This window comes from Oncorhynchus keta, chromosome 29, assembly GCF_023373465.1.
Source record: "Oncorhynchus keta strain PuntledgeMale-10-30-2019 chromosome 29, Oket_V2, whole genome shotgun sequence".
NCBI classification, from domain to species: domain Eukaryota; kingdom Metazoa; phylum Chordata; class Actinopteri; order Salmoniformes; family Salmonidae; genus Oncorhynchus; species Oncorhynchus keta.
The window spans coordinates 21082108-21105276 of NC_068449.1; the positions used below are offsets into that span (position 1 = coordinate 21082108).

At 45.8% G+C, this 23169-nt stretch overlaps 1 protein-coding gene and 1 long non-coding RNA gene across 2 annotated transcripts in view; one reads left to right on the top strand and one right to left on the bottom strand.

Annotated features, from left to right (window-relative positions):
• LOC118362454 (ryanodine receptor 3-like) overlaps positions 1-23169 on the top strand; it is a 154464-nt gene that overhangs the window by 125699 nt on the left and 5596 nt on the right. The window contains exons 54-90 of the mRNA XM_052486186.1: positions 13-159; positions 500-562; positions 674-749; positions 867-990; positions 1083-1198; positions 1318-1385; positions 1491-1612; positions 1789-1838; positions 1934-1994; positions 2910-3148; positions 3276-3357; positions 3454-3584; positions 3696-4037; positions 4287-4527; positions 4712-4799; positions 4920-5012; positions 6292-6462; positions 6630-6689; positions 6801-6935; positions 7740-7852; positions 9992-10088; positions 11540-11649; positions 11951-12002; positions 12114-12167; positions 12252-12351; positions 14960-15039; positions 15127-15203; positions 15315-15388; positions 17890-17907; positions 18514-18594; positions 18751-18839; positions 18934-19062; positions 19177-19281; positions 20025-20106; positions 20376-21688; positions 22089-22147; positions 22888-23065. Of these exons, the coding sequence (XP_052342146.1) occupies positions 13-159; positions 500-562; positions 674-749; positions 867-990; positions 1083-1198; positions 1318-1385; positions 1491-1612; positions 1789-1838; positions 1934-1994; positions 2910-3148; positions 3276-3357; positions 3454-3584; positions 3696-4037; positions 4287-4527; positions 4712-4799; positions 4920-5012; positions 6292-6462; positions 6630-6689; positions 6801-6935; positions 7740-7852; positions 9992-10088; positions 11540-11649; positions 11951-12002; positions 12114-12167; positions 12252-12351; positions 14960-15039; positions 15127-15203; positions 15315-15388; positions 17890-17907; positions 18514-18594; positions 18751-18839; positions 18934-19062; positions 19177-19281; positions 20025-20106; positions 20376-21688; positions 22089-22147; positions 22888-23065 (5220 nt within the window). The remainder of the gene's footprint in view (positions 1-12; positions 160-499; positions 563-673; positions 750-866; positions 991-1082; positions 1199-1317; positions 1386-1490; positions 1613-1788; positions 1839-1933; positions 1995-2909; positions 3149-3275; positions 3358-3453; positions 3585-3695; positions 4038-4286; positions 4528-4711; positions 4800-4919; positions 5013-6291; positions 6463-6629; positions 6690-6800; positions 6936-7739; positions 7853-9991; positions 10089-11539; positions 11650-11950; positions 12003-12113; positions 12168-12251; positions 12352-14959; positions 15040-15126; positions 15204-15314; positions 15389-17889; positions 17908-18513; positions 18595-18750; positions 18840-18933; positions 19063-19176; positions 19282-20024; positions 20107-20375; positions 21689-22088; positions 22148-22887; positions 23066-23169) is intronic.
• Positions 7864-9459, bottom strand: LOC127913623 (uncharacterized). Its single transcript, XR_008086206.1, has 3 exons — positions 9329-9459; positions 9053-9282; positions 7864-9006 (listed from the first exon to the last, which is right to left on the bottom strand). It is a non-coding gene; the product is annotated as an uncharacterized LOC127913623 (long non-coding RNA).

Sequence of the window (23169 nt, forward strand, 5' to 3'; positions counted from 1 at the left end):
TGTGGTCCTCAGGAGAAGGATATCTACAGGTGGCCTGTGAGGGAGACTCTGAAGAGCATGCTGGCTATGGGCTGGAACATCGACAGGACCAAGGACGGAGAGACCATGTCCCTACGGGAGAGTGAGAAGATGCGCAAGATCTCCCAGTCCTCCTCTCATGTACTCAGTTTAATAACGTCCTCCTCCTCCTAGTACTTTACACTCTAAGAAAAAAGGTGCCATCTAGAACCTAAAAGGGTTCTTCGGAGGTCCCCATAGGAGATGCCTTTGAAGAACCCTTTTGGGTTCCTTTCCACAGTTGGTTCTACATGGAAACCAAAAGGGTTTTTACCAGGAACAAAAAACGGTTCTACCAGGAACTAAAAATAGTTATCCTATGGAGTACATCCAAAGAACTCTTTTGGAACCCTTTTTTTCTGAGAGTTTATACCAGGACTGCTGAGTTATCTGTTCAGTGTTTGTTTTTATTACTGAATGTTTTCTTGTTGGCATTTGGCAGGCTAACGGTTTCAACCCGAACCCAATAGACACCATCAATGTGGTTCTGTCTAGAGAGTTACAGGTGAGTGAACCACACAGCTGTTATTTTGTAACTGTAAATAACTGGTTTGTTTATGACTAGGCTGTTAATGTTATTTAATTAACATAGGTTCTCTTTGCTCTTTGGATCAAGGGCATGGTGGAGGTTGTGGCTGAGAATTATCACAACATCTGGGCTAAGAAGAAAAAGAATGACCTTGGAATTAGAGGTGATTCTATAATTATCTACCCTCCCTGTGAGATGGAGGAGCCAGATTAATGTAGTCAAGAGTAAATGTGAGATTTATTGGTTCTGATTGTTACAGTGTTGTCGTTTGTGGTTCCAGGTGGGGCAACTCACCCTCTGCTGGTGCCCTATGACACCCTGACCGCCAAAGAGAAGGCCCGGGACAAAGAGAAGGCCCGGGACCTGTTCCGCTTCCTGCAGATCAACGGCTACGCCATCACCAGGTCAGTGTGTGAACTTCAGTCTTTGTAAAAACATTGATTTGTATTGTTGTGACAGAATGACAATTTGTCTGTCCCTTCTCCCTGTGTTGTAGAGGTCTGAAGGACATGGAGCAGGACTCTTCCTCCATGGAGAAGAGGTTTGCCTACAAGTTCCTCAAGAAGCTGCTGAAGTATGTGAACTCAGCCCAGGAGTTCATTGCCCACCTTGGTAAGAGCCTGGTGACATTCATATCGTTGATCTTTGAATGCTCCTCCTCCTTTTCTCTGTTATGGACAATGCTGCCTTATTGACCTGCTCTTTATTGAACTTTGACCTTGTCGTTTCAGAGACCATGGCTACCAGTGGGAAGACCGACAAGTCGCCTCATGAGCAAGAAATCAAGTTTTTTGCCAAAGTGAGAATATTGTAAATCTGTGTGAAACACATGAACATTTTAAGTACAGTACATGAGATTACACAAAGATTGTCACACATCTCCTAAATGGTATTTATTCTTTAGGTCCTCCTCCCTCTGATAGACCAGTACTTCAAGAACCACTGTCTCTACTTCCTGTCTTCTCCCAGTAAGAACCTGAGCAGCAGCGGCTACGCCTCTAATAAGGAGAAGGAGATGGCCACCAGGTCGGTACAATAACATCTCACGACTCTGCAGTTCCACTTTCTCACTCTCTGTGAATGCTACTTACTTACTCTTCTCCGTAAACTCCTTTCATCTTTTCATCTTTTCCTACTCTTAGCCTTTGACCTCCCTGATTTCGTTCTTTCTTTCCTTCCTTATCTCTCCTTCACTTTTCCAGCCTGTTCTGTAAACTGGCAGCTCTTGTCAGACACAGGATTTCCCTATTTGGTAAGAAGCTGATTCTCATCGCTCTTTGTTGCTGTGAATATTAGGATGACGATTAGTGTGTGATATGCTAATGACTGTACTGTGTTCTCCTGTAGGGAGTGACTCCACCACCATGGTGAGCGTTCTCCACATCCTGGCCCACACACTGGACACCAGGTGGGTAGAACTCAGTCCTGCAGTCCTATGCCACAATATAACCCTTAGAGTTTGAAATTAAATCAAAGGTTTGAAAGAGGTCCGTCACGTAGCAATTTTACAGTACATGTCATTGGAAAAGAGGGCTAACCTAATGTCTAGCCAACGTTGCATTACTTAGGCCCACACATATGTTGTTCTCCACCATGTTCATAATCACCAGTTGTTGTTATTCGTGTCGTTTTGGAATCACTGACATTAAGAGAAACAACTCCCGCTGGTATTTAGATAAGTACACTCATCATGCATACACAGCAGGTACTGTAGCTAGCTCCGGGCTCCTAGTGTTCTTTAGAAACGATGTGTTGTTTGAGGCAACAGTTCTCACAAATGAGGTTAAAATAGCAATGCATTAAACATGATGTTTATGCTGAGGATGTAGCCACTGTACTGTACTGTACTTGCCCATAGGCCTTGTCTTTCAACTCCCTCCCTTTGGGAGATTCATCACGGCTTCAAAAAGCTTTAAGAGTCACAAAATGCATTACTAAAAATGGACTAATCTAATCTGCTTAATGTATCAAATAGTTTTTGGGGTGTAATATTTCTGCACGTCCTTACACTGATAGTCTCACCTTGAATCTAAATATTTACATAATTTACTGTATAAATCATACACTGTAAATATTCAAGGTCAGATAGAAGTTTTTATCTCAGTCACATGACATGACTAGAGTCCCTTGGGCGCTCTCTGTAGTATAGCTGGCTCTCCTCTATGGAAATGATGCTGTCCTTTGGGAACTCTTCTATCATATGGCAATTATTATTCTAATCAAATACGATCATTTTATTATCCCACATGGGGACATTGTTTGGTTATTGTGTGCACAAGCGGCAACTCCACCATTTAACCCCTTCCTCCCTCTCCTCCGACAGGACGGTGATGAAGTCTGGCTCAGAGCTGGTGAAGGCGGGGTTAAGGACGTTCTTCGAGAACGCAGCGGAGGACTTGGAGAAGACACTTGAGAACCTGAAGTTGGGGAAGTTCACCCACTCCCGCTCACAGATGAAAGGCGTGTCCCAGAACATCAACTACACCACGGTGGCACTGCTGCCCATCCTCACTGCCCTGTTTGAACACATCACCCAGCACCACTTTGGAGTGGACCTGCTCTGTGAGTGACCACAGCAAGACCTACACATCTAGGAGATATGAGGAGTGGCGAGAGTATGCTTTATATGTCAAATCACTGATGCTGTGCATATGAATGTAACCAACATACCTTTTCTGCTGTTTTTCAGTGGATGATGTCCAAGTGTCCTGCTATCGTATCCTGACCAGCCTCTATGCGCTCGGGACTGGGAAAAACATCTATGTGGAAAGGTAGTATTATTTAGATCTTGCTAGGAGACTGATATCACAGATACTATATGTCTGAGATCTGTGTGTCTGTCTCTCCCCCCTCCCTGTCCCCTCCAGGCAGCTGCCGGCCCTGGGGGAGTGTCTGGCCACCCTGGCAGGGGCCATGCCTGTGGCCTTCCTAGAGCCCCTGCTCAACAAACACAACCCCTGCTCTGTGTTCAACACCAAGACCGCCAGAGAACGCGCCAGTGAGTTACACACACTTATACGTGATAGTGTTGTACATGTTACACCATGATACACTATTTAATGGTTCTTTACCTGTGCATGTAAAATAGTGCTCATCTTATTCTGTGTAGTCCTGGGCATGCCAGACGCGGTGGAGGAGATGTGTCCGGAGATGCCTCGTCTAGAAGTCCTGATGAAGGACATCAACGACATGTCTGAGTCTGGGGCGCGCTACACAGAGATGCCCCACATCATCGAGGTGGTGCTACCCATGCTGTGTAACTACCTGTCCTACTGGTGGGAGAAGGGCCCAGAGAACCAGGCGTCTCCGCACAGCGGGGGAAGTGTTGGGGGCAGTGTCTTCTCCACCACCGTCACCTCAGAACACCTCAGCCTCGTCCTGGGAAACATCCTGAAGATCCTCAACAGCAACCTGGGCATCGACGAGGCCTCCTGGATGAAGAGGATCGCAGGTTAGCTGGGTTGCATTACTGTGTGGGAGTGTACAGCAGTCTGTCACAGTGGATGGGGGGATTTAGGAAACAAATTGGTTTTGAGGGCAAAACTGTCTTCGAATTTGTATACAGTGCTGATCAGATGAACCAGACTGAAAAGCGATTGTCTTTTGCATTCCTAGCAAGACAGCTTTTCTATTGTTTTGTTTTTAATTGATAATAAAACAACTAACTCTGTGTCTGTCACTACGACTGCTGTGTGTGCAGTGTACGCCCAGCCCATCATCACTAAGGCCAGGGCTGTTCTGTTGAAGAGTCACTTCCTGCCTACACTGGAGAAGCTGAAGAAGAAGACAGTGAAGGTGGTGTCGGAAGAGGAGCTACTGAAGGCTGACAGTAAGGGAGATACCCAGGAGGCTGAGCTCCTCATCCTGGATGAGTTCGCTGTGCTCTGCAGAGACCTCTACGCCTTCTACCCAATGCTCATCCGCTATGTAGACAACAACAGGTGAGCCCGCTGAACCCTGGGTAATGGAGTAGTTTACAGTGGCATGATGTGGGTGTGTTTTACTTTTACCATAGGACCTATTGTAATGAAGGAATGTACTAGTTTGGTAGCAAGGCTTTGGAGCAGAGGATATTATATTGATATAGTCTTTGGGTTCATCGCTCCTCTCCTCTTTGTCCTGCAGGTCCAGGTGGCTGAAAGAACCAGACGCTGACTCCAATGAACTCTTCAGAATGGTGGCTGAGATCTTCATCCTCTGGTGCAAATCACATGTACGATTTCTCCTTGAAAACCATGGACAAACTAACAGTTACAATGGAGAGGACGCTCAGAATGAGAAGTAAACAAAGCAGAAATGTCTTCTTCATACATTGTCATTACTCTTTCCTCAGAACTTCAAAAGGGAAGAGCAGAACTTTGTGGTTCAGAATGAAATCAACAACCTGTCATTCCTGACTGGTGATAGCAAGATCAAGATGTCAAAGGTAGCATTTATTATTATGTGCCTGCTTACTGAGACAGTCAAAACAGTTCTGCATCTTCCCCTTATTTTCAGTGGTGGAGAGTCTGCAGCCCGTGTGGTCATGTATGTTCACATCCTAACCCTGCTAACCTCAGTTCAACCTCCCACTGCTCTCTGTCAGCACGCTCTCCAGCTGAGCCTTGTTACTGGGCTTCATTCTGCAGAGGCAGCCCTTTCTCTCTCACTGCTCCAGTACTGCAGCAACCCTAACACTCATATCCCCCGTGGCCAACCAGCGGCCATGTCACCACCTCAGGGACAGAGAATAGATTTGTTGATTGTTTTTTTTTTTTTATCCTGTCTGCATTTACACTCCATTCACTGGCATAGGCAGCAGCCATTGGCGTGCCCTGCCTCGCTGTAAACACATCACATCAGCCAATCATTAACACCTATCGGCCCTCCATCATCAGACCCGCCTAACATCATAACTAGTGTTTCTCATTCCCTTATGGGCCGACCACGTCCCATCTCTGTTATTGAAAGTCAACATGCCCATGACAAATAACATGAGCACATGTCAATGGTGTTTCTGGGTTATGGGGACCCTGGTGTGTGTGGCTCCTGCCTTCTACTTGCTGTCTCTATTAGTCACTCAGCTCCTGCACTGGTGTGTGTGTGTGTGTGTGTGTGTGTGTGTGTGTGTGTGTGTGTGTGTGTGTGTGTGTGTGTGTGTGTGTGTGTGTGTGTGTGTGTGTGTGTGTGTGTGTGTGTGTGTGTGTGTGTGTGTGTGTGTGTGTGTGTGTGCGCCCATACATACAGTTAATTGTGTTTCTGTCTCTCTTGCTCAGTTGAATATGAGTGTCTCCTTTGTGCCAGCTTCTTCCATTAGCCTTTTTCAGTGTCGTCGTTCTTGAATAATACCTCACTGTATGGGTAGAGGCAAACTGTGGGCTAATGCTGCTTTCAGGCTATAGCTCAATTTGAAATGCTTCATTGGCACAGCCTCTGCAGATTTTGCTGGTGATTAAAAAATGCCTTGGTTCTCTCTGCTATCCACAGGCTTAATTTAGCGTGTGGTGTGCTGTGTGCTCTCCCACTGTTAAATAAGCTCCAGTGAAATACAGCACAGTCAGGTCAAGGTAGCAATTTGAAAGTAAAGGTAGACATAGAGAAAAGGCTAGACTTTGTCCCAAATTACTGCCTATTCCCTTTAGTGCACTACTATACATAGGGTGGTGTCTTGTGAACTTCCTGGTACCAGGTGAAGTTATTAACATTTCATTCCGTTCTGGTATCAGTCAGGGGGTCAGGACCAGGAGAGGAAGCATAAGAGGAAACGAGGAGAGTTCTACTCCATCCAGACCTCCCTGATCGTGGCTGCCCTGAAGAAGATGCTGCCCATTGGACTCAACATGTGCACCCCCGGGGACCAGGAGCTCATCTCCCTGGCCAAGACACGCTATATCCTGGTGAGACGGCCTGCCTAGCCCACACTGGTCTGGGGTCAGGTGTTACCGACTACACAATACTCAGCAGAGACCAGTTTTCCATTTTTTTTTTGGTCATCAAAGGTGGTCAACAACTGGGTACGATTAATGAATGGTATATCTAATTGTTTCCTCATATTACTCAACAGAAAGACACAGATGATGAAGTGAAGGAGCATTTGCGGCAGAATCTGCACCTTCAAGAGAAGGTGAGCTAGAGAAAATTATGAATTACTGTAATTCATTAAACTAGAACAGCACCTCTGTATCATACGGCAGTGATGTTTTCTAAGCCCTACACTGCGCTAACCCACCCCCAGTCAGAGGACCCTGCAGTGCGGTGGCAGCTGAACCTGTATAAGGATGTGATGGTGAAGAACGAGGGGCCTCCAGACCCTGAGAGAACAGTGTTCCGGGTCCAGAGCATCTCAGCTGCAGTCTTTCATCTGGAGCAGGTCAGTGGCTGGCTGCATCCTTACTGCCTACAGTACATCCAGTTTTCTCCGTCTTATATCTGTGCCCCATATCTCCATATACTGGCTGTGCCGCATATCTCCATATACTGGCTGTGCCCCATATCTCCATATACTGGCTGTGCCCCATATCTCCATATACTGGCTGTGCCCCATATCTCCATATACTGGCTGTTCCCCATATCTCCATATACTGGCTGTGCCTCATATCTCCCTATACTGGCTGTGCCCCATATCTCCGTATACTGGCTGTGCCCCATATCTCCATATACTGGCTGTGCCCCATATCTCCATATACTGGCTGTGCCCCATATCTCCATATACTGGCTGTGCCCCATATCTCCATATACTGGCTGTGCCCCATATCTCCATATACTGGCTGTGCCCCATATCTCCATATACTGGCTGTGCCCCATATCTCCATATACTGGCTGTGCCCCATATCTCCATATACTGGCTGTGCCCCATATCTCCATATACTGGCTGTGCCCCATATCTCCATATACTGGCTGTGCCCCATATCTCCATATACTGGCTGTGCCCCATATCTGCTATGGGGCACAGCCAGTAGATCTATGATCAGAGAAGCAGGACATAAAGGATCCAGGATATAGGATATAGGACACAGCCAGTATATGGAGATATGGGGCTCAGCCAATATATGAAGATATGGGGAACAGCCAGTATATAGAGATATGGGGAACAGCTTCTGCTCCAAACCATACTCCTTATATCATTTGATATATATAACACAGTACATATTTTGTCTTAATTTATTCAATGTAGGTTGAGCAGCCGTTGAGGTCTAAGAAGTGTGTGTGGCAGAAGCTGCTGTCCAAGCAGAGAAAGCGTGCGGTGGTGGCCTGCTTCCGCATGGCTCCTCTCTACAACCTGCCCAGGTACCACACCCGTATCCATTTTCTATAGTCACATTCCTTTACAAACAAATTCATTAGCTGACTGAATGTAGTGTAATGGCGCCTAACCAACTGTTCTATTCATTTATTTTTTAGCATTTTTTCGCACGAGTCTCACTCCTCTTTCCTAGGCTCCAGACCCTGTATTTAATGTGAAGCTCCCCTCCCCCAACCTGTACGACAAATGACTCGCCTCGGCCAGTTATCAAGGAATAGAAAAGGACACGAGCAATTTCATGCCCTGCTGCACTGTAACTCAATCACAGAGACCCAGGAGGAGAGACAGCAGGGAGAAAAACAATTAGGAGCCCAACCTGGGGTCGGCCATCTTTAATGTGTGCTTTGTTGCCGCTCCTCGACACCAGATGACTCATTTCACCTCGTTATTGGTGTTCTTTTAGGAATATGACATTGCCTCACATAGTTGAGTAATGAGTAAGCATTAGCCTTCTCAGTCAGAGTAATGTTTTTGAAAGAATGACATTGTTGAGGACATTTGATGAAATGTCTGTGTATTTTTCTCCTCCACCTGTTAGCTTAAATTTCCACCACCTCTAAAACTATTACATACCCTTGTTTCAGTGACTTACCACGCTTCTTACTGTGTCTCTACTACTCTGTCTCTACTACAGACGTACTTTCTTAATGTTATAACTCTGTTGTTACAGAGAACATTCTCTGTTCCTGCGCAGCATCAAATGCAAACTTGTATTGTATTCAAGTTTTAAAAAGGCTTCTGAAGTTTGTCATTTCCACTTTAAAATGTCAGACTTGATTAGCCCTAATGATAAATGTATCAAATCCTACAACAATGTCCATTATAATCCACATAATAATTTACATTTCCTGTTGCTGCAGGATTATTTTCCTGCTGTGAGAAACTGGTTAAATGAAGATAGTACATCTGTACTTTACGTTCTCTCCTGAATGACATTACTATACTGTACTTCACCTTCTCTCTGTTCTCTCCTGAATGACATTACTATACTGTACTTCACCTTCTCTCTGTTCTCTCCTGAAACACATTACTATACTGTACTTCACCTTCTCTCTGTTCTCTCCTGAATGACATTACTATACTGTACTTCACCTTCTCTCTGTTCTCTCCTGAATGACATTACTATACTGTACTTCACCTTCTCTCTGTTCTCTCCTGAATGACATTACTATACTGAACTTCACCTTCTCTCTGTTCTCTCCTGAATGACATTACTATACTGTACTTCACCTTCTCTCTGTTCTCTCCTGAATGACATTACTATACTGTACTTCACCTTCTCTCTGTTCTCTCCTGAATGGCATGACTATACTGTACTTCACCTTCTCTCTGTTCTCTCCTGAATGACATTACTATACTGTACTTCACCTTCTCTCTGTTCTCTCCTGAATGACATTACTATACTGTACTTCACCTTCTCTCTGTTCTCTCCTGAATGGCATGACTATACTGTACTTCACCTTCTCTCTGTTCTCTCCTGAATGACATTACTATACTGTACTTCACCTTCTCCCTGTTCTCTCCTGAATGACATTACAATTCTGTACTTCCCCTCAGGCACAAAAGTAATAATTACTTCCTGAACGCCTACCGACTCTATTGGCTTGAAAAAATGCATGAGATCACAGACTATGACAGTCTGCTCTCCATGCTAACGGTAATGTAATGTTCAGACAACGTTTGTGACCTCCACTTCCTTCCTCCTGTAACTCTCATACAGTGATCCAACTGGCATTCTGACTGGTCGGCCTGGGAGCTACACTCATTACAAAAATATTCACTCTGACCCAAAAGTATTTTTCTCCTAAATTCTAGGTTTCTGTACTGATGTCTCTGTCATTTATACCATATATTTATTTAGCTTTAATCATCATAGTACACTATAGATGTTTCTAAAAAATAAATATGTTCCGTGATAATTGTTTACTGGTGTATACATGACAGGGTTATGAATTTGGGGGTACAGTTCAGTCTGTGTTTTTTCAGTGTTTCTCCACAGTGACCAGTTGGATGTTCCAGTGCCATACTAAAAAGTATGAACCATTCTTAAAGTAATACCCCGCTCATCTCCTCTCCCCCTGGCCCACCCTGCTAACCCTCCTCATCTCCCTCTGCACCCCCAGGCATCGCTCTATTAACCTCTTCCTCCTGGGCTATCAGAGAATATGGATAGAGACAGAGACGTACTCTTTTGAAGAGAAGCTAGTGCAGGACCTGGCAGTAAGTACTGTACTTGTCCTCACAGTGCCCAGCCTTCTCTGTGTTATTTGTGGTACTAGCCTGTCCTGTCCATCCTCACCTGGCCGTGCCACAACCCAAGCTCTTCGCCAGCACAATGCCTGCCAAGCACTTCGGGTGTTCCGCCAGTCATCCATGTTTTGCCCCTGGTTCCATATTGATCTGTTCCTTGCTAACGAAATGCCTTCCCAGGCACGCATGATATCAGTCTGGATGTCAGTGCCATGCTGCCAGCTGTACTGTACTGTTATCCGGTTCTAGAGCTGTCCCCCATCCCACAGGGGTAAGAGAGCATCCAACCACGATGCTACGGCTTACTGGTGAAATTTATGGAAGGTGTGGCGTCTTTCGTACATTTTCTGTCGCAGCATGGACACATTATCGTGCCATATTCATGTCGTTTGAGGAATTTGTTGTAATAAAATAATGAAGGAAAACTGTCCCTGCAAGGGTTGCTTTCTTTACAACTTTGATTCTAGATTTCTCAGAATGTCTTCAAAAACACCATTCTGTCCTGTGTAAATATTAGAATTGGCTACATTTATCAAAACAGCAATTAATACAATGGATATAAACACTCTATAACACTTTATAAGATATTGTGGACTTAAAAGAGATGACCATGTGGAATAGCATCCCATCGACCACTTCTTTTTGCACCATCTTTTCCTGGTGCTCTCTCTTCTTCTCTGTCTGTGACTGTCATAGCGATACAGTGGTAGACTAGTATAGAGTATTATAGAGTATGGATCAGGCTCATGGAGAGTCATGCTTAACCTCCATCTTCCTCTCTTTATCTCTACTGAGCACACACCTTGACACCGCTGACCTTGACACTGCTAACCTGGACACTGATGTACCGTCTAAATGTGCTGTGCGTATGTCCCTGTGTGTGTGTGTGCCTGCATGGTCTGCTGATGTAGGAGTGGCGTGCCGTACCCATAATGCTATCCTGTTGAGATACACTCAGTCTGTGTTTTTCCATGGGCCATGCTTCAGTGAGACAGGGTTTGACTGCACATTAGGCATCTTTCATTTCAATGTGTTTCTGTTGATCAAGTACACCCTGTTGTCTCTGAGGTAAGTGATGCGCAGTAAGATAAGACTACTTATGACATGGCAGTGGTTACTGCATATGGATAATAAGCGTCCATATTTTTGTTTAGATACCTTGGCCTTCTAGCAATTGTTATTTTTAAAGTGTGTTGCAGTGTAATTTGAACAACTTTAACTTCCATTATTAAAATATCACTAATTCAAAATAGAGCACACTGATTTAGAAGTTAAATCTATAAGATTTGTATCAGCTCAGTGTACAGCAGGCACATTTAGTCACTCTCAGAGGGTCAAGGGAACTGCTACTGTATATATGACAGGTGATTGGGTGTCAGGCTGTACTCTGATGTACTCTGTGTGACTGGGTGTTTGTGCAGAAGACCCAACTGAAGGTGGAGGAGGAGGAAGAGGAGGAGGCAGAGATGCAGCCAGACCCTCTTCATCAGCTCATCCTGCATTTCAGTCACAATGCGCTCACTGAGCGGAGGTAAAACACACACACACACACACACACAACACACACACACACACACACACACACACACACCTGTGCACCTGGCATCATGCTGCTAGCTCCATCTGTGCTATGTAATATTGCTGGTGTATCCCTTGGCTAATAAACTGGCACATTAAACTAAATCACTGCAGCATTTCTCCCCACACAAGGAGAAGCACTCGGGCACAAGTAATTGTGTCCCATTTGTTCTTAGTCATGCACCTGAGATACTTGTTTATTATGGAGTTATGCAAGGTTTATTCACATACGTTTATCCTGCTTTTTCATTCAGTTCTTTGGAAGAGGATCCTTTGTATATTGCATATGCAGACATGATGGCAAAGGTACAAAGCCTATAAGGATTGTTTGCTGATTTGTTATTGGATTCATATCTTTAGTGTCATGTAGAGGTCAACAGAGACCTGGCTAACAAAGCTCTCGCTTGTCTTCTTTAGAGTTGTGCAGAAGATGAAGAAGAGGAAGATGAAGGAAAAGAGAAAACGTTTGAGGTGTTTTGGATCTCCCGTCAGGGTTTTAGATTTGACTAGTCTCAAATGGTTTTGTAAGGAGCTGTTTGTTTGTTGACCTGATAGGAAAAAGAGATGGAGAAACAGAAGACTCTGTACCAGCAGGCCAGACTGCATGACAGAGGAGCTGCTGAGATGGTGTTACAGATGATCAGTGCCAGCAAAGGTACAGGGTGTTCTGGTGTTCAGAGATAGATGGGAATGGTTGAGGGTAGCTGAAGGATGGGACTAAAAACATACAAAGATAACTATTGTAAAATGTATATAGTATGTGTCACGTTCGTTGTAACGATGAGACCAAGGTGCAGCGTGATTAGAATACATTCTTCTTTTATTAACGAAAAACACGAAGAACACTTCAACAAACTAACCAAAAACAACAAACGAACGTGAAGCTATAAACAACTAGTGCTGACATGCAACTACACATAGACAATAACCCACAAAATACCCAAGGAATATGGCTATCTAAATATGGTCCCCAATCAGAGACAATGATAAACAGCTGCCTCTGATTGAGAACCAATCTAGGCAACAATAGACATAAAAACACCTAGACTATATATAACCCCATAAACATACAAAAACCCTAGACAAGACAAAAACACATCACCCTCGTCACACCCTGACCTAACCAAAATAATAAAGAAAACAAAGAATACTAAAGTTCAGGGCGTGACAGTACCCCCCCCAAAGGTGCGGACTCCCGACCACAAACCTAAACATATAAGGGAGGGTCTGGGTGGGCATTTAACCTTGGTGGCGGCTTAGGTTCTGGACGCCGCCCCCCTTCTTTACACTGAGGGCTGAGGACCCTCGATGGGGACCCCGGGCTGGGGACCGTCGCTGGAGGTTCCGGTCTGTGGCCCGTCGCGGGAGGTTCCGGTCTGTGGCCCGTCGCGGGAGGTTCCGGTCTGTGGCACGTCGCGGGAGGTTCCGGTCTGTGGCCCGTCGCGGGAGGTTCCGGTCTGTGGCCATTCGTTGGAGGTTCCGGTCTGTGAACTGTCGCCGGATGCTCTGGACTGGGTACTGTCGCCCGGACTCTCTGGACTGGGTACTGTCGCCGGACACTCTGGACTGGGTACTGTCGCCGCTCGCTCTGGACTGGGTACTGTCGCCGGACGCTCTGGACTGGGTACTGTTGCCGCACGCTCTGGACTGGGTACTGTCGCCGGACGCTTTGGACTGGGTACTGTCGCCGGACGCTCTGGACTGGCGAGGCGCACTGTAGGCCTGGTGCGTGGTGCCGGCACTGGTGACTCCTGGGCTGGGGACACTTACCTCATGGCGAGTGCGGGGAGGAGGAATAGGATGTACTGGGCTCTGGAGGCGCACAGGAAGCCTGGCGCGTGGTGTTGGCACTGGTGGTACTGGGCTGGTGACACACACATCAGGGCGAGTGCGGGGAGCAGGCACAGGACGTACTGGACTGTGGAGGTGTACTGGAGGTCTGGAGTGTAGAGCTGACACAACCCGTCCTGGCTGGATGTTTATTTTCGCCCTGCAAATGCAGGGCGCTGCCACAGGACGCACTGGGCTGTGCAGAATCACCGGAGACACAGTACGCAGAGCCGGCGCAGGATATTGTGGTCCAAGGAGGTATACTGGAGACCAGGAGCGCTGAGCCGGCACCCTCCTTCCTGGCTGGATGCCCATTCTAGCCCGGCCAATGCGAGGAGCTGGATTAGAGCGCTCCGGGCTAGAATAGCGCACTGGAGACACCGTGCAAAACTCTGCATAACACAGTGTCTGACCAGTTACACGCTCCCCACGGTAAGCACGAGGAGTTGGCTCAGGTCTCCTACCTGACTCAGCCAATCTCCTCGTGTGCCCTCTCGGGCTTCCGTGCTAGTCGTGTACCCACATGTCTTCGCCGTTCCATCTCCACCTGCCTCCATGGTAGGCGATCCTCTCCTGCCAGTATCTCCTCCCACGTCCAGGATCCTTTACCGTCCAGTAATTCGTCCCATGTCCATGCTGTCTGCTCCATCATATGCTGCTCCTCCTTTTCACGCTGCTTGGTCCTTGTTTGGTGGGTTATTCTGTCACGTTCGTTGTAATGATGAGACCAAGGTGCAGCGTGATTTGAATACATTCTTCTTTTATTAACGAAAACCACGAAGAACACTTAAATAAATTAACCAAACATAATGAAGGTGACGCTATAAACAACGAGTTCTGACATGCAACTACCCATAGACAATAACCCACGAAATACCCAAGGAATATGGCTACCTAAATATGGTCCCCAATCAGAGACAACGATATACAGCTGCCTCTGATTGAGAACCAATCTAGGCAACCATAGACATAAAAAAAAACTAGAATTAGACGTAAAAACACCTATAAATAACCCCATAAACATACAAAAACCCTAGACAGGAAAAAAACACATATCACCCTCGTCACACCCGCCACACACTAACCAAAATATTAAAGAAAACAAAGAATACTAAGGTCAGGGCGTGACAGTATGTATTAGCTGGAAGTAGAAGCCTAAGTGTTGTTTTCCATTAGTTTACTCCAATTAGGGGAGGGATGGTAGGGTTAGGGTGAAAATAATAAATAATAATTACAAATAAATATATGGGGGACTGGAAATGATGCAGACACTTACATTGATGGGAATGTGCAATCTATCTGCAATATTAAAGCTGATCTACCACCTAAAAAAAAAAATATATATATATATATATATAAAGTACAGGGGAACACTATTACAAAGACAAACACACACACACACAAATCATGTGATTACTGATTGTCCTCTTCAGGTTCACTTGGGCCCATGGTGACCTTTACCTTGAAGCTGGGCATCTCTATACTCAACGGGGGCAACATACTGGTTCAGCAGGTATATTCGAATATTTATGGAATCCATATACATTTTTTCAGTATGTACAGTGCAGCTCAAATGTTATTGTGTATTTCCTTTTTGTAGAAAATGCTTGACTATCTGAAGGAAAAAAGAGATGCTGGCTTTTTCAAGAGTTTATCAGGACTCATGCAGTCTTGCAGGTAAAATGATCTCACAATACACAAACAAATCTTTGACGGTTTGACATTCAAGCAAAGCAAAACCGTACGTGTTGAAAATGATGTTGGGTCTCTTTCTTTGTACTTAATTAGTGTCCTGGATTTGAATGCATTCGAAAGGCAAAACAAAGCAGAAGGTCTTGGGATGGTGACTGAGGAAGGATCAAGTAAGTGAGGAGAGATAAACAAGGGGAAACAGTATACTACCTCAGACAGACATGTGCACTATAACCTCTCTCTCTCCTGTCAACACTACCTCAGACAGACATATGCACTGTAACTTCTCTCTCTCCTGTCAACACTACCTCAGACAGACATATGCACTGTAACCTCTCTCTCTCCTGTCAACACTACCTCAGACAGACATATGCACTATTTACCTCTCTCTCTCTCCTGTCAACACTACCTCAGACAGACATATGCACTATAACCTCTCTCTCTCCTGTCAACACTACCTCAGACAGACATATGCACTATAACCTCTCTCTCTCCTGTCAACACTACCTCAGACAGACATATGCACTGTAACCTCTCTCTCTCTTGTCAACACTACCTCAGACAGACATATGCACTATAATCTCTCTCTCTCCTGTCAACACTACCTCAGACAGCCATATGCACTATAACCTCCCTCCTGTCAACACTACCTCAGACAGACATGTGCACTATAACCTCTCTCTCTCTCCTGTCAACACTACCTCAGACAGCCATATGCACTATAACCTCTCTCTCTCTCCTGTCAACACTACCTCAGACAGACATGTGCACTGTAAACTCTCTCTCTCCTGTCAACACTACCTCAGACAGACATATGCACTATAACCTCTCTCTCTCCTGTCAACACTACCTCAGACAGCCATATGCACTATAACCTCTCTCTCTCTCCTGTCAACACTACCTCAGACAGCCATATGCACTGTAACCTCTCTCTCTCCTGTCAACACTACCTCAGACAGCCATATGCACTGTAACCTCTCTCTCTCCTGTCAACACTACCTCAGACAGCCATATGCACTATAACCTCTCTCTCTCTCCTGTCAACACTACCTCAGACAGCCATATGCACTGTAACCTCTCTCTCTCCTGTCAACACTACCTCAGACAGACATATGCACTATAACCTCTCTCTCTCCTGTCAACACTACCTCAGACAGCCATATGCACTATAACCTCTCTCTCTCCTGTCAACACTACCTCAGACAGACATATGCACTGTAACCTCTCTCTCTCCTGTCAACACTACCTCAGACAGCCATATGCACTGTAACCTAGAAATACATGCATATCTTCGAAATGTTTAGTGTTATAGGAAAGTAATTGTAGATTTGTTTGATTATAAGATGACAATTTATTTTCTTACTTTTGAGAGTCAAGTCTACTTGGTGCTCTTGCCAAATGCTGACCCATGATGCTCCATACACATTTCTTAAGTGTCTAAAACCCTACACAAGTATAACATATACATGTTAAGTAGGTAATGTTGATTTCCATGTTACTCCATGTTGATTTCATCTGACCCCGCCCCCTTCGTCCCACCCAGCCACAGGGTCACAAGTCACCTGTCTTCTGATCTCCAACCAATCAATGCTCACAGACCAAACCAGTCTAAAATTACATTATTCCACTAATGTGATTATTTGTGGTTTGCTCTTACTGCTTGTGCTACAGCCAGTGGTCAATGTGTTCCTATTAACACCTTGTTGTCCATTCTGAATCTGCCCGTAGAGAAACGGAATTCATTAATAAAGATTTACTGTACCCTACTCCATAGTGACAAAGGTAATGTTATGTCAGAACTGCATGTGGAGGCTAGTAATTCCTACAACCTTATGCACAAGCAATAACAGCAATCCATAAGGATACACCCCTTGCCATTATGATTGGTCAGCCAATGTCCAACCCACCCGCTAATGATTGGCCCAGGTCTTTTTGTTGTGTTTGAAGGCCTGTGATAGGGCTATTACAGCCACATGATACAGAATTAGTGTGCCACATTCACTCTTTTGTTTGTGATGGAAAAGCTCATCTCCATGTCACATATGTCACTGGACGAGTTCGTTTTGCATGGCCCGGTTCCCCGGGTAGGCAGAGATTGCACATTTTACACCATTCCATTGGTCCTTAAGTGAAATCTCCACCACCCGGGGCACCGGGCCATGCCAAATGAACTGGCCCATTGTGTCTGTGTTCATTGGGCAGGTAAACCTGTGCTACTGTATGTTCCTCAGTCACGTGATGTCTGAATACTGTCTGTCAACAAGATAAAAAACTCCAAAACAACGGATCTATACACAATGTAAATCACCCACCATAGAAGCTGTTGGATCTAATGGAGCGCATACAGTAAATGTCTATGTTCTCATACATACTCCAGCTCGTTCCCATCTCATGTAAACCAGGCATATGTGATGGTGACTGCAGTACTGTAGTGATTCTCACTCCCCGTCTAACACCTGTCCTGGCAAACTGTGCAGCAGAACCTGTAGACCTACCTACCCGAGACTCTTAACCGCATGTCTACTGTATGTCCAACGCCTAAAATGATGTCGATCTATCTCTTCTTCTTCTTCCTTACTTCTTATTGAAACTCAATGTTTTCTACTTTGCTTATGTCTGCTTTTTTTGTTTGTTTGTTTCTTCTTATCATTTTTGAACTCATCGGTCGCAGTCAACGTGAGTGAGCGGGGTAAATACACGGTTTAGATTCTACTCATTTCGCCATCCTGATTGCTCTTCGTCCAGTTCCCACCTCTTCCCCCTCCCCTCAGTCTGGAATGTGATAATAACCTACTGCTCTGATCTGAAGGAACACATGCATGCTCAATAAGCCATATAGCTTTAGATCCAACTGACTCTTACCTCTCTCTCCTATACAAAGTTACTGCTTGTCTGCTTGTTGTGTGTGGAAACTTTTATTTCATTTTTATATTGATATTACTAACCAATATGAATTGATAAAGTAAATTAGTAAATAGAATAAAATGTCCAAAGCTTTGCTTGTATCTGAAGGACCGAGCAACAAAGCTCACTTTTATTCCTATTATCCCTCACCTCTGTCCAGTATGTATATCAAGTCAAAGTGATATGAATGTCTCATAGAGAGCATAAGACGTCCATGACAAAGTATCCTAGTCTAGGAGCTAGAGGACTATACAGCAGCTTTGTAGGGAAGTGAAAGTTATGCTGCCCATGGTGTAAGCTTGTGTTAGATCAAGCTGGGGGGGGGGTCATCTGGTTTCTAGCCCCCTCCTAACCAAAGGGGACAGTCCTTAATCTCATCTGCTGTTTCCAGGTTCCAAGGTACTGCAGAACGATGAGTTCACTAAGGATCTGTTTAGGTTTCTGCAACTGCTCTGTGAGGGACACAACAACGGTATGTCCAAGACGTTACACAGAACACCGTACATCAATAACACTCCTTAGTTTACCTACTGTAGCCTACTTGTGACAATGTTCAATATATATCATTACCGTACACAGCTGAAAGGGATCCTCTTTTTTCCATTTGACCCCCTTTCCCTTTCTTCAGACTTCCAAAACTTCCTGCGGACTCAGACAGGGAACACAACCACAGTAAATATCATCATCAGCACTGTGGACTACCTGCTCCGTCTGCAGGTAAAATACTATCCCCGCCCTCACTCCCTATATGCTTTATGTGTAGCGTCTGTTTATATTGTCCTGTGTTACATGTTGATTTATCCAATATTAGGAATCCATCAGTGATTTCTACTGGTACTACTCTGGGAAAGACATCATGGATGAGGCTGGCCAGCGGAACTTCTCCAAAGCCCTGGCTGTGGCTAAGCAGATCTTCAACTCTCTCACTGAGTACATACAGGTAACACAAGCCTCTTGGGTTGGAAGAAACTAACCTTCACGGACAGGAATGCGTTGTATGGTTAATCATGGTTATCGTCCTGACTATAGTGATATCTTCTCTGTGTGTCCCCAGGGCCCGTGTATTGGGAACCAGCAGAGTTTGGCCCACAGCAGGCTATGGGATGCAGTGGTGGGCTTCTTGCATGTGTTTGCCAATATGCAGATGAAGCTCTCACAGGTAATACAACTAAGGACCATTTTCTAATCAACTCACTCCTTGTCAACCAGTGGCTCAATATTAGATCTATCAATTCAGATATGAAACTGAATAGCATCTGGTTAGTGTGATACAACATCAAACTGTATGTGGATGGAGAATTCACATCCTGACTTTCTTACCAATCAGCTGTTGCCACAAGAGGTCCCTCTTAGTTCAGGGATGTTCTCTGCAGCATGCCTTGGTGACAGGCTTTTCTCCCTGCCTTCATTTGAAATGTTATGAAGGCTATGTGATCCATCACTCCCACAGCAAGACACCTTGGATGTGCTTTGTAGCCAATAACCCAGGTGGGATCAGAATGAAACCTCTCGGACCGTTAGACCGCCTCGGCTTATCTCAGGGTTATCCGGAGGGGCAGGGCTGTTTGCAAGTGACCAGATTGACAGGGCTGCCGGGTGCATTTTGATTAAGATAATCAAAGTCCCTCCTCAGATTTATTGCATGCTGGGGAGGCCCAAAACGAGTCATCCCCTCCCAGCCATCTGCTCTGGCCCAGCAGAATGACATTAGGCCATGTGCTGATGGATGGTTGGGGCCTAGCGAATCCTACAGTAGCGGGTCCCAGTGCTCGCAGAGGACCTTGATCTATCCAAATGGCGCTCTGGGACATTAGCAATGGACTGGCCCCTGACAGAGCAGCACTAACCTTGATTGGGTGCAGAATGTGTCTCAAAGTTGCTTTTGTTTCCTGTCCCCCCCAGGACTCAAGTCAGATTGACTTATTGAAGGAGCTGCTGGACCTGCAGAAGGACATGATTGTGATGATGCTCTCCCTTCTGGAAGGTTCTATTACACCTTTTTATCTCAGTCGTGACTCATCATGGAACACAATGTGGCTATCAGATGACACTGATAGAACAGAGTTAGCTACTAACCATTTGATCCTTTATCCCTAAAACTGTAAACACATTTATTTGCTTGAACTGATTTTGCATGGTATCAAACATCTAGACGATCTACCTTGACAATAAAATAATCAGATTGTGTTATGGTTACTGTGTACTTTGTATTGTATGTCCTAAACTTTAGTAACCCTCGCTACCCTCCTACAGGTAATGTTGTCAACGGAACCATTGGCAAACAGATGGTGGACACCCTGGTGGAGTCCTCCAGCAATGTAGAGATGATCCTCAAGTTCTTCGACATGTTCCTCAAACTCAAAGACCTGACCTCCTCGGACAACTTCAAGGAGTACGACCCGGACAGCAAGGGAGTGATCTCCAAGAAGGAGTTCCAGAAGTCCATGGAGAACCAGAAGCAGTACTCCCAGTCAGAGATCGAGTTCCTGCTCTCCTGCGTCGAGGCTGACGAAAACGACATGTTCAACTACGAGGACTTTGTTGAACGTTTTCATGAACCGGCCAAGGACATTGGTTTTAACGTGGCGGTCCTGCTCACCAACCTATCAGAACACATGCCTCACGACGCCCGTCTAGCCACCTTCCTGGACCTGGCTGAGAGCGTAATCAACTACTTCGAGCCCTTCCTGGGCCGCATCGAGATCATGGGAGGGGCCAAGCGCATCGAGAGGGTCTACTTTGAGATCAGTGAGTCCAGTCGTACGCAGTGGGAGAAACCCCAGGTCAAAGAGTCCAAGAGACAGTTCATCTTTGACGTGGTCAACGAGGGCGGGGAAAGCGAGAAGATGGAGCTGTTTGTCAACTTCTGTGAGGACACCATCTTTGAGATGCAACTGGCCTCCCAGATCTCTGAGCCTGACTCAGTGGAGCGTCTCGAGGAGGATGAGGAAGACAGCCAGAGTGTGGAGGAGGAAGGGGAGGAGGAAGAGGAGGAGAGCATGATGGAGTCTCACTCAGCCTTCACAAACTCCTGTGTCTCCATGAGGAAGAACCTGTCCAGCTTCCGCCAGCTGCTCACCTTCAAGAGCATGCGGCGGCAGTACAGGAATTTCAGGAAGATGAGTGTGAGGGAGATGGTTCGAGGGTTATTCTCCTTCTTCTGGAAGATAATCACAGGCCTCTTCCGCTTCCTCTACAACCTGGTGTGGGGCTTCTTCCACATCTTGTGGTCCTCCATGTTTGGTGGGGGCCTGGTGGAAGGGGCAAAGAACATGAAGGTTACAGACATCCTGGGGAACATGCCTGACCCCACACAGTTTGGTATCCATGGCGACGTGCTGGAGGCAGAGAAGATGGAGGCGAGCGAGGCATCGTCGGTTGCAGAGATGGTCCAGATGGCCCAAGTGGACAAGGCAGAGGCCGACCTGATGGCTGAGCTGCTCAACATTCAAACCAAGAGCCAGGGGGGCAAGCACGCAGCCGAGCCAGGTCTGGGGGACATGGGGGAAGTGGTGGGGGTTGACGCCCCCTCTTTAGCCACTGCCGTCAAACAGAAGAAGGCCAAGGTCTGTACCTGGATCTCCTCAGAAATCACACATGTTCAGTCTTAGAAAAAGAGTAATGGTTATCTGTGTAAGGTCAGGCCTCTGTAATGTATATGTCACATAATGATTAGGTGCAAAAATTAGCTGTACCCTCTTAGAAAAAAGGGCGATTTAGAACCTTAAAGGGTTCTTTGGGCTGTCCCCATAGGATAACCTTTTGAATAACCTTTTTTGGTTCCAGGTAGAACCCTTTTGGTTGCAGGTAGAACCTTTTTAGGTTCCATATATAACCTTTTCTACATGGAACCAAAAAGGGTTCTACTTGGAACCAAAAAGGGTTTTCCTATGGGGACAGCAGAATGTTTTTGGAACCTTTTTTTGTAAGAGTGTAGTTTAACCACATTCCATGTGTTTCTTGAAGGAGGCTTCTACTATGGAGCCTGCCAATGGAGATCACAAAGCCAAGCCAGAGAAGGCAGAGTAAGTGACCTCGTAAAGTCCTTGATGTGATGTGATTGCACCTGATTTGATTCCCAGTGTGGACACAATATTCCCTACCAGGCTCAGCCCTATCATGATTTGTTTTGCTCCTGGTGGAAACTGAACTGATTTGTTGAGGGTGCTTGTCTGTCTGTCTGTCTGTCTGTCTGTCTGTCTGTCTGTCTGTCTGTCTGTCTGTCTGTCTGTCTGTCTGTCTGTCTGTCTGTCTGTCTGTCTGTCTGTCTGTCTGTCTGTCTGTCTGTCTGTCTGTCTGTCTGTCTGTCTGTCTGTCTGTCTGTCTGTCTGTCTGTCTGTCTGTCTGTCTGTCTGTCTGTCTGTCTGTCTGTCTGTCTGTCTGTCTGTCTGTCTGTCTGTCTGTCTGTCTGTCTGTCTGTCTGTCTGTCTGTCTGTCTGTCTGTCTGTCTGTCTGTCTGTCTGTCTGTCTGTCTGTCTGTCTGTCTGTCTGTCTGTCTGTCTGTCTGTCTGTCTGTCTGTCTGTCTGTCTGTCTGTCTGTCTGTCTGTCTGTCTGTCTGTCTGTCTGTCTGTCTGTCTGTCTGTCTGTCTGTCTGTCTGTCTGTCTGTCTGTCTGTCTGTCTGTCTGTCTGTCTGTCTGTCTGTCTGTCTGTCTGTCTGTCTGTCTGTCTGTCTGTCTGTCTGTCTGTCTGTCTGTCTGTCTGTCTGTCTGTCTGTCTGTCTGTCTGTCTGTGTAAACCCACGGGGTGTGTGTTTGTAACTGCAGCCCAGAAGATGAGGAGAAGAAAGACAAGGACGAAGCCAAAGAGGAGACTCCACCTGAGTCCCCACCAGAAGAGGAGAAGAAGGCCCCCAAGAAGAGACCGGGACTAAAGAAAGAGCCCCCAGAGGCCTTCATGGCCAGATTCTTCTCTGGCCTGGAGATCTACCAGACCAAGATGTTGGTGAGCACACTCACCCATTTTGTTGAGCCCTGTAAATCACAACAGTACATTCATGTTTGTCCTGTTGCATATGACACAAATGTATGAGTACTATACACTGAGTG